Source organism: Poecilia reticulata, linkage group LG17, assembly GCF_000633615.1.
Source record: "Poecilia reticulata strain Guanapo linkage group LG17, Guppy_female_1.0+MT, whole genome shotgun sequence".
In the NCBI taxonomy this organism is placed as follows: Eukaryota; Metazoa; Chordata; class Actinopteri; order Cyprinodontiformes; family Poeciliidae; genus Poecilia; species Poecilia reticulata.
The window spans coordinates 10,325,315-10,336,623 of record NC_024347.1 but is presented as its reverse complement, the minus strand read 5'-3'; the positions used below and the strand labels follow the sequence as shown (position 1 = coordinate 10,336,623).

Here is an 11,309-nt window from a genome sequence, read left to right as displayed (position 1 = left end):
TAGATTAGTGGTTCTTAACCTGGGTTCAATCGAACCCCAGGGGTTCGGTGGCGCCTCTGTTGCGGAGGTAAAGACACACTTGTGTAACGTCGTGGTGACGCCCCTGCTTTGCCATCACTTGCTGCAGAAGATCATGTTACATTGCTTAGCCAATCACTGCTGTGGAGGAGCACTGATTGAAGGAGTTCCACTTTCAGCATGGATTTGAACTTGTGTCTTTAATTACTTCAGCAAAGCTCACCGTTTTTACCAAATTCCGTAGCTTTCCGTGTACTTCTAAATCTGCTCCTTAGTCGCATCTTTTCGGGGTTGATACTGCCTCTAGCGGCATGGGGGTGGTAACACAACTAATATAATTACATTACTAAATAAGAATACTGCAAATTCTTTATTTATTATTAATTTTTCATTCTCTTAAGAATGTAGAGCTAATTAAATAATCCAAACAAGACCTTAAAGTGGTTCCAGTTTCTCTCGATGGCCAACCTGTTGAAACTGTGGTAAATTTTAAATACCTTGTGTCGTTTCTGGACAGTCAGCTCAACTTTTCTGAAAACGGCGACGATATTTTGAAGAACTGTTCTCGACTCTACCTTTTAAGAAGACTTACTTCATCTTACTTCCATCTTACTTGTGAAATGTTGTCTGTGGAGCCCTCACATCAATAGTCCATCGATCCGAACAACAATATCCCTCAGTGCTGAGGCATCTTCTGTTGTTTTGGTTGAGCCTCAGCAGTGTGGGAAATTGTTTTACGGATCGATGGACTATTGATGTGAGGGCTCCACAGACATTTCACGAGTAAGACGGACATATTATTGTGTATATTTTTTGATTGGAATATTACTTTACTGTATTTATGTCCACCGGCAAGATACCAGCTAATATTTACTGTAGTGCTGGTGTAATACCGGGGTTCAGCCATGAAGGCTAACTATGATTCTGTAAATCTAAAAAAAATTAATTATTCTCCAACATTGACTTAGATTATCTGACACAAGAGCCTACATTAGAAATGAAACAATGTAACATATATTATAAAATTTATATTATGTGTTATAACATTGACCAGAAAAGTTTACACAGGTGGTAAAGACTATTATATGTAATTTACACTCTATCAAAAGTAAGATACATCCCAAATCTTCTGTTTTTGTTTTGAAAGTTTTATAAAGACACAATGTGAGGAAGAAGTGGGAAATATCTTTAAAGAGACGGATTCACTGCAGCACAGATGAATCTCGCATCGGATTTTGGACTCAATTTCAGCTGCTGAATCACTCTGAAGCTAGAAATCCTTGGATGAAAAACGTATACATATATCTATATATATGCATGTATATACATACATATAAACATGTATCCAATATATAATATTCAGTATTGATCATTATTAATCATTATTTGTGTTTGTATAGTTATATAAATATGTATTGATATTACTAAATAATTTATTAACTAAATTATTAACGGCTGTGTGTTTTGTAATATGCTCATCATACGTCAATATCAGAATATTCCATTCCTATTCTATTGTTATAGCCACTAAGCATATTCAAATATGCTGAACTATGTATTAAAAACATACTTAAAAAATACAATTATTTATAAATGTAGCTTTGATAGATGTTTTAATATGGTTTCCAGTAACAAAAAAGCGTGTTATGATCGATTAAATGCGCTGATACGTCACTGTGCCTCCTAAACACATAACGCTGAGTGGAGTGGTGGACCGCTCCAAGATGGCCGCCCTAAATCTCATCAGCGACAATAGGCGAAAGCGGTTCATGAGGCGTCTACTCTTATGTCCATGAGTATGTCTATGATCTTCTCTGGCTCCTGGCTTCTTTTTTTCTTATGACGCTTTTAAAAAAAACAACTGAAAGTGTGCAATACCACCACCATCTGGTCTGGTGTGTGAACTGAAGCTGATGCCATTCACTAAGATCTTGCATCATATCTGAAAATGGATTCGGTAAAGACAGCTTCTGTGTTTTAGTTAAAAGACTGAAAACAGCAGCTCATATTCGGAGAGATGTAAAACTGAAAATACCTGCTACATTTAGTGTTAAGGACAAATATTGTTTTAGTTGTAGAACCTCTGTCAATGTTTGATATGTTGAGGCATGAATACATTATTTGTTAACATTAAAACAAGTTCCACTATTAGAATTTTTGTTTTATTCTTTGCCATTTTAACAAAAATAATAAAATATTAAGGCACCTAAAAAGGCATACTTTATTAGCCTAAAGTACACACTGAGATGCAATTAAAAACATACTTAAATAATTTAAAGTAAGCGTTAAGTGAATTTTTAAAAATTCTATTTTGAGCATATATTTTAAACTACACACAAAATATCTTTAAAATACATTTTAAACATATTTAAAATATATTTTAAACATGCACTTGAGCAAGTGTATATTTGCACTTGGGCAAATATATATTTTGTTCACTTAAAGTATACTTTTATTTAATATATTTCTTAAAAGTGTATTTTGATACAATTATATTTAAGTAAGTTTAAAGTTATAATGTCAAAATAGGAACAAGAATACTTTTAGCATACTTTGTATATATTTATAGGTATTACACTCAATACTTAGTAGACTTAAAATACATTTACACAAATGTAAGTATATTTGAAATATACTAAAGTACTTTTTTCACAAGGGATGACCTGTTAATGGATTAAGCAGTTGTAAAGGCTGAACAAAGTGTGGGAAACAGAGAGCACAGATAAGAGAAGTGCGGGAGCCTCTACTGTATCAAATCAAGATAGGAATAACAAAGTTGGTCACTGAGGTAAAAATGAAAGAAATACTTTCCAGTCAAGGGGGCATGGCTGACTCTGGCAATGTCCCCAAATACCTACCCGTGTTGCCAGGCGCATTTTTATCTATGAACAAAGTGCTATGATACCTGCTGCCAGTGAGACACAGCACTGCTCCTTTTCCCCAGTGATGGGACTGATGCGGTATGGGACATCCTGCACTTTTGTTGAAATGGGAGGCAGAGGTGGAAAACGTCCAACTCCACACATCTGAACTGAGCCGAGAGCCAGGTGACGGACAAACGTGGAACCTCGCTGAATGAAGCTGTTTAAATATAACATGTTCACTTAAAGTATCACTTTGTAGCTTAAGAATCTGTCATTTATCAATAGGCCTATCCAAAGAAACTTTAAAACACTATATAATAGGGATCCTCAAAATCAGGCCTTGAGGGCTGCTGTCCTGCAACTTTTAAACGTGTTCCTGGTTCGACACGCTTCAACCAAATGGCTGAATTACATCCTCAGTGCAGTCAAGTTCTTCAGAGTCTCAATAATGACCTCATTATTCGGGTGTGTTGAAGTAGAGACTTATCTAAAACATGTAGGACACTGGCCCTCAAAGACTGGATTCAAGGATTTCTGCAAAATAGAACACAAATAGATTTTACCTCGACATGAGTTTGAACGTGGCATCCAGAGCTGTGGTGTAGGTTGACACCAAGATGGCGTCAAAGTAACAAGGGATGAGGTATCGAGGGAAGTGCCTCAGGTAGTCAAACATGGCACCCAACCACTGGCCCACCTACAGAAACAATGATGCAAAGGGTAATCTGCTACAGAGGTCTTTAGGTGCTTATACTTTATTAATAACGTTTAGTAAAGCTACATACTATTACATCTCAACAAATTTGAAAATTGTGTAAAAGTGCAGTATCTATTGACAGTCATCTCAGAAAGTGAAACGGTAATTTTATAATTAAAAAAAATAATAATAAAAACATTACACAAAGAACCAAATATTTCAAGTTTTTAGTTTTTGTGATTTTAATAACTCTGCAGTGTTTGAGAAAATTAGAGTGTCACAATAGACCAGGGGTGGGCAACTCCAGGCCTCGAGGGCCGGTCTCCTGCAACTCTGAGATGAGTCTCTACTTCAACACATCTGAGTCAAATAATGGGGTCATTAGCATGACTCTGGAGAACTTGACTGCATTTAGGAGGTGATTCAGCTATCTGATTCAAGTGTGTTAGACTAGGGAGACATCTAAGATGCAGGACATCGGCCCTCGAGGACCAGGATTGCCCACCCCTGCATTAGACCAATCAAAAGTAGATGTTTAAAACACAAACATCAGGAAAAGTTTGAACATTTCTTTGCACTCAATACTTGGTTGTGCCTCCCTTTACAAGAATTACTGCATCAATGCACTGTGGCATAGAGACAATCAGCCTGTGACACTGCGTACTATGTGACTATGGGAGCTCAGATTGCTTTGATAGCTGGTTTCAGGTCATCTACCTGGTTGAGTCTGAAGTCTCCAATTTACCTCTTGACAACAATTTAATTCAGTTTATTTATAAAGTGCCAATTCACAACAGATGTCTCAAGGCATTTACAAAAAAATTATTTAAATTCAATCACAAATACATTCCAATCAATTCTAGTTATCAAACAGTAAGCCAAATTAATTTTTGAGAGCAGTTAAAAAAGTTCCTTTCCAAGGAAAGAAACTTTCCTTAGGAGTGAGTTACTTTCAACATTCACTCCTGCTGCACGAACACAGTGACAATCACTTGCATTGTGTCACTGACTTTACGACAATCTTAAAAGTAGAAAGGGTGTCTGCCTCATAGACTAAAACTGGGAACTGGTTCCATAAAAGAGGAGACTGATAACAAAAGTTAAGACTGTACCTACGGTTCTATGAATCCCGGATGACCACCAGTGGCGGTGCTTAAAGCACTGGTTGAAAATCTTATACCAACATGGTCACGTGTGACCCCCGGTGACACCGGTAAGTCTACATAGTCACGTGACAATGACATCTCAGTCCCTTAATCTTCTCGCGAAACACAATGATTCCGAGGGACCGAACGCTCTGGCGGTCATCCGGGATTCATAGAGCCGTAGTTACAGTCGTAACTTTCGTTCCATTTCATCCCTACTGACCGCCAGAGGCGGTGCTTAAAGCACTGGATGACGATTACCAACAGAGTCCTGAGGAATCACACCCAGAAAAGAAACAATCCCAAAACATGCCCACCTCACTGGGATGACGATGCATGCTGGGAGAGGATCCCCTCCAGTGGGTGAAAGGCGGCCAGGTTTACACTGTAAAACCTAGCAAAAGTATTTGGGGATGACCAGGAGGCTGCTGCACAGATAGCCTCCAGAGTGACCCCAGTCATAGCGGCCCATGACGCACTAATGCTCCAATGCTCCAGGGGGTCGACAGGCAATATAGTGCCCTTGGGCAGCAAGGCGTCTATCTCGTGGCTCAGAGCCTGAGCCTTTACGATGACTCGACCAGGAGTCATCCTGACTCGACCTGGTTGACTCGACCAGGAACAGGAGGGCGGCGGCGGAACTTTAGCGTGTAACCCCGAGTTAGTGTAGACACCACCCATGGCCCGGGAACGAGAGCGGTCCAGCAACTGAGCTGGACTGGGATATATAGACGGGGCTGGATAAGTGCATGAAAAAGATGCAGAGGCACTCCCAGCAGGGCGCTGCAATCGCGTGCGATGAAGGCCGGCCAGCTGCTGCTTGGTATGAGAAGCCTGGGCCGACCGCTCCAAGGCTGCAAGCGCAGCAGAGCCAAACAACTCCCCAGGGACCACTGGAAGACTCATTAGGGTCCTTCTACAGGCTTCAGTAAGAGGAGACTGTGCCAGCCAGACCTGGCATCGTGCCTGGACAAGGGTAGACAGGACACGACCAATTTCCCTTGACAAAAGAGCAAACGCATGAAGAGATGTGTCCATCAAACCTTGAGTAGGCGCATCAACCGCCAAGCCCTCCAGAGAGGCTCAGAGACCCAGTAATAAATGCGACAATGAGTTACCGAGTCGCCCCAATCGAGCCCCCGAGTCATAAACTCTACAGAGCAGATCATCAGTCACACGACACTGAGGATGAGGACACCTAGCATTAGCTCTCAGAACCTCATCTGGAGCCCCAATAAGGGATGCTATGGCAGGTTCGACAGAAGGCATATGACCCAAGCCAAACTTGGGCGCATCCTGCAGATTGGATTAGGTCCGGCCCCCTGAACAATGCCAGAGAGCATTCAGATATTTTATAATTTACCGTATTTTTCGTACTATAAGCCGTTTATATGTGGATTTTTCTTCAACCACCAGGGGACTCTTTAGCAGGAAGTGAATCATTGGAAGTCTTAGTTACTTGCGCGCCAACATTGAGCCCACAAGCAGCAAAATGAGTAAGAAACAGATCAGATGTCTTTGGAAAGTTTCTTTGCAAAGGGGAAAAGGCCCAGAGAAAAGACAGGAGAATGGATTTATCCCGGACCCGTAGGTGAGTCCCACATTGCAAGCCCGCTCTGCGTAACATGCGGCGACCGGCTGCTCATGAGGCAATGAAGCTTCAAGCTTCTTTGCCTCGTAGACACCAAGCAGGCTGTGGATATAAGCAACATTTTGGGTGTCATTGTCTCTCGTCACTCCCAGATGGGACCGTCTCATTGCAGAGAAACAAGCTCAGGGCTCCCGTTAGTCATTATCGTGAGTTAAAATTTTCACGAAAGTAAAATGTTCGTTTTTGTGGCGCCTCTGTTATTTTGAAGGGATATATAAACGTTACCATAGCGACCAGAGTCCGAGAGCGTTTGGACAGTGGTCAAGAGGAGATGAGTAGAGCTTGTGAGGCTTAAGTCTGGTTTAGATGGCAAGATTAAAGTACAACAGGTTGGATTGGTTCGTGTGACCAAGGCAGGAGCAACATGAACCGATTCCAGTCACAAACATCCCGATTCCAGGGACTAATTCAGTAAAACCCCCAACATAGCAGGAATTTAGAATAACCAAACACGGATGACGATGTAAAAGCAATAGTGATAGTTTGTGGACTCATTTTAAGAGATAAAAGAAACAAAAAGAAAAGGCAGTAGATAAAAGACGACGGGAGCAGCCACTCTATTTGCTGCACTATGATTTGGAGGTGAATATGTTTTTTCATATTTAACATGTTTAACTGAATAAACATAATAATGACCTTTTAGATTTAATAATAAACATTTCCACATATCATCTCCGATATTCACCGGACTTTCAGTTGCGCAATATGTCAGCTGTTTGGGATTTCCCTCTGTTCTTACGTCACTGCGCTTTTTGATTGGCTACATTCAACAGGTCGTATTCTCGTTCCAAGTCAGGGAAAACCCCACAGGCTGCGATAAAAGGGCCAAGACAACCCAAATAGGGCATATTCAGTATTTAGTGGGAACACCAACATGTTCACTGTTCATCCGTCCTCCCCGCCTCCCCAGGTCACAGCAAAATTTCTAAGTCTTGACTGGTCCATGGTAATAAAAAGGTTGGGGACCACTGATTTAGCACATGCTAGTAGCAGACACGAAGGATTAGCACTTTTGCTGTTAAAGTTACCCATTCGGAAACTACCGTAATCAGTTCTGTTAAACCTAAACTAATAAATGTGATATTCAATTGACCTGTTATGACTCAAATTTTGAGTGTCCGCCCCCCTCTGCTGCTGCTGCATCTTGTGAAAAACCTGGAGCGGCAGAGATATCTGCGGCTTATATGTGTATGTTTACTGGTTTAAAAAAAAAAAAAAAAAAGCTTTGGGGTTGTAGTTTATATTCCAGTGCGACTCATAGTTAGGAAAATATGGACTATAATTCTTTCTGGATTTTTTCTGTGAAGAACCCAGAGAGGGTTATTTGGTTATTATTTACTTCATTAATAGTGCTATTATTTATTTCCTGACTTGTTCTGTGAAGATCCCAGAGCACTAAGAAGAGATGTGCCAAGGTGAACCTGTTGATCCATTCCATCTGTAAATTTGAGAAACTCTGGTCCAGAAGACATTTCTTCATAGGTATCTTGTGAATGCAGTGAATGAGTGGAGGAGCAGAGAGGGAGGGGAGGAAGGCGGAGGGGAACCAGTTGCTCCGTCTCCAGTCGATGTTTTATCAGCTTGTTTTGGAATAGTTTCCTCCTGATACACGGAGGGTTCCATCCTAGTCAGACATCCTGGAGCCTGTTCTTCTGAATCAATGATCACATTGTTGTCCTTGTTGATAAAATGAAAAAGGTTTGCAGTGAGTAGCTTTATCACACGTTTATTAAAATTGCATCAGCCTCTTCCAAAGAAGGGAAAGTGCTGCCAATAGATCCAGAAGTTATTGATGAAGGTCACTGAGCTGGCAGAGCAGGTTTTAATCAGCCATTTGTTTGTCATATCCAACCTGGAGTGTTTGTCGTCTCCCCATTGAGGTAATGGAACTGGACCACTGAGAAATAACCTCGTTTTTAATTTTCCCATAGTGTTCAAAAGAATATTAAAGTCCTTTTTCAGAATCTCAGATTTTTGCTTTGGCTTCAACATGCACAACTAAAGTCTCAATATTTGGTTGATCAGTGGTTAGAGAGAGCACTTTGCGAGTTAAATCAGATACAGTGTCACCAGGAAAAGAAATTGCAAACGTGACTGATTCCATTTACTGCCTCATCTCCAACAATAAGCACTTTTGGCAAACCTTTTTTTTTTCCTGGTGGTCGCTTTGTCATTTGGAGCTTTGGGGGGTGGATGTGTTGGTCTTGCCTCATTGTTGATGTTTGAAGGCGAGGTTTCCCTTAGAGGTTCAGGCTGAAGAGCAGAAAATCTGATTTTTAGTGGGATTCCCACAGAGTCAGAATGTTTTGAGGCTTGGCCTTTGTCCTTTGGAGCGGGGTCGGTGGAGCCATTTTGGTTCCAGCTGCTTGTTTATTTTTCTTTGGCGGAGCAGGTGTTGAAGTTGAAGGTGAGTTTCGGCTCAGAGCCGGCCACGCTGATTCGTCCAGGTGAGGTGTTCTCCCTGTTAGTCATCTCATGGGATCTGCAGTGTGAGACATTTGTTTCGACTAGGCACCCCCTAGCGTTACAGGGTGAGCTGCTTGGTGCGGGGCGTACGACTTCTCCATTGATTTGAGGAAGAGTCGTTTCATTTCTACAGGTAGCGTTGATCTCAAAGTTCACCTTCAGCCATTGAATCGTCATTTCTATAGACTGAAGTTGTTGTATAATACTGCTAATGTCCCTAGGGGCGAACAGAGGCATTTTGCCCTGGTTCAACTTGGAAGTGAAGAAAAGTAAGGTAAAAATAAAAGTACGAAAATCCCCCAGTCCTTAGGTTTGAAGTAATCCAGATATGATGTCGATAATGGAGAAATGCACTAACAGTTCAATCTGCAAGACAACTCTGCCGTAGGGCCGAACGGAAATGGCGTAAAGCTAACTGCATGTTTATTGTGACATCTACAAGGAAAGACTACGTAACTATCACACAACACTAAAACATGCAAGACAGGCTTTCTTTGCAGATGTCATAAACAAAAACATTAACAATGCTTGAGCTTTATTTGCTCACAAATCCTCTGATGACATTACCACCTGAACTTCAATCTAATGCCGCTTGCAACAAGTTTTCCAGTTTCTTTTCAGAGAAAATTCAAAAGATCAGAGGATTAATCTGCACATCTACTCCAAAGCCAGTACCAATGTTGTGCCCAAACGAAACAAATGCAGGAACAACGACCCAATTTCAACTACTAAATTATAAAACCAATTAAGCTCCAGTTCCTGCTGTCTGGATGTTCTACCCACACATTTCTTTAAGAAAGTCCTGTCTGTCGTTGCTAATGATCTGATCCAAACAGTGAACTCATCGCTCTCTTCAGGTGTTTTCCCCCAGGCTTTGAAAACAGCAGTTATCAAACCACTGATAAAAAAAGAACAATCTAGACAAATCACAACTGCAGAATTACAGGCCAATCTCCAACCTCCCATTCATCAGCAAAATTATTGAAAAAGCAGTTTTTAAACAATTAAATAGCTTCCTGACAATAACCAACCGCTTTGACTCCTTCCAGTCTGGTTTTCTTGCTCACCACAGCACAGAGAGTACCTTTGTAAAAGAGTTCAATAATATCCATATAAATACGGACTGTGGGATAACCACAGTGCTGGTTCTGTTGGACCTCAATGCAGCTTTCGACACTGTTGACCATGACATTTTACTGAATTGACTGGAGAGTTGGGTCGGACTCTCCGGTCCAGTGCTCCACTTGTTTGAATCTTACATAAAAAACAGGGATTTCTTTGTTTCAATCGGAAACTTCTCATCAGAGAGGTCAAAGGTTACATGTGGGGTACCCCAAGGTTCAATCCTAGGACCCCTTCTTTTCAATATTTATATGCTCCCACTGGTTCAGGTTATAACAGGAAATAAGATCAGCTACCACAATAATGCGGATGACACACAGCTCTACATCACGATGTCACCAGGTGAACCCATGCTTACAACAGATCAATGTGTGGATGTGCCAAAACTTTCTCCAGCTGAACAGAAACAAAACTGAAGTTATTATCTTTGGACCTAAAGAGGAGCGAACTAGAATCAATGCACAGCTTCAGTTATTACAACTAAAAACCAGCGATCAGGCCCGAAACCTGGGAGTAGTAATGGACTCTGACCTGAACCTTCAGAACCACATTAAGACAGTCACAAAGTCGGCCTTCTATCACCTGAAGAACATCTCCAGGATTAGAGGRCTTATGTCTCAGCRCGATCYAGAGAAACTCATCCATGCGTTTATCTTTAGCCGCATTGATTATTGCAACAGCGTCTTCACAGGTCTKACTAACAAATCAATCAAACAGCTGCAGCTGATCCAGAACGCTGCTGCTCGTGTTCTCACTAAAACCAGGAAGATAGAGCACATAACACCAGTTTTAAAGTCCCTACACTGGCTCCCTGTAGCTCAAAGAATATACTTCAAAATACTGTTAGTTTATAAATCACTGAATGGTTTAGCACCACAATATCTTAAAGATCTGTTATTGCTGTACCAACCGTCTAGACCAGTGTTTTTCAACCATTTTTGAGTCAAGGTACGCTGTTTTAATTGAAAAAATCCCGAGGCACATCCAACTAAAATAAAGATACTCTGTAGGGTATATAGTCTAATATATAGTCTATATATAGTCATTCTTATCAAAGTCTCTTGAATAGGAATCAAATAAACACAAAAATGTATTTTTATCACATTTTACATTTCTTATTTCAAATTGCACTTAAGACGTTCACTTCAAAAATACACCTGAACAGCCACAGCAATGTGGTGTTAAATTTAAAGAAGTTGTAGAAAACTTCAGTGTTTTACAAACTAATCCACAAGCATCTTATAGCCGGAATACAGAAAATAATTCTTATTCTGAAAGAAGCAATAATATTTGGGAAACATTTCACTTCATATTCACTGTTACAATATGAAGAGTTGCATGTACAA

The 11,309-nt window shown here is 40.6% G+C and overlaps 1 protein-coding gene across 8 annotated transcripts in view; it reads right to left on the bottom strand.

Moving 5' to 3' along the window:
* agla (amylo-alpha-1, 6-glucosidase, 4-alpha-glucanotransferase a) overlaps positions 1-11,309 on the bottom strand; it is a 157,962-nt gene that overhangs the window by 38,712 nt on the left and 107,941 nt on the right. For all 8 annotated transcript variants that reach the window (XR_535914.1, XM_017309976.1, XM_017309975.1 and 5 more), the window contains 2 exons: positions 3,446-3,579; positions 2,924-3,099 (listed from right to left, as the gene is read on the bottom strand). Coding sequence is in view for 7 of the 8 variants with exons in the window: in XM_017309976.1 (XP_017165465.1) it covers positions 2,924-3,099; positions 3,446-3,579 (310 nt within the window). In the remaining variant the exon portion in view is untranslated. The remainder of the gene's footprint in view (positions 1-2,923; positions 3,100-3,445; positions 3,580-11,309) is intronic.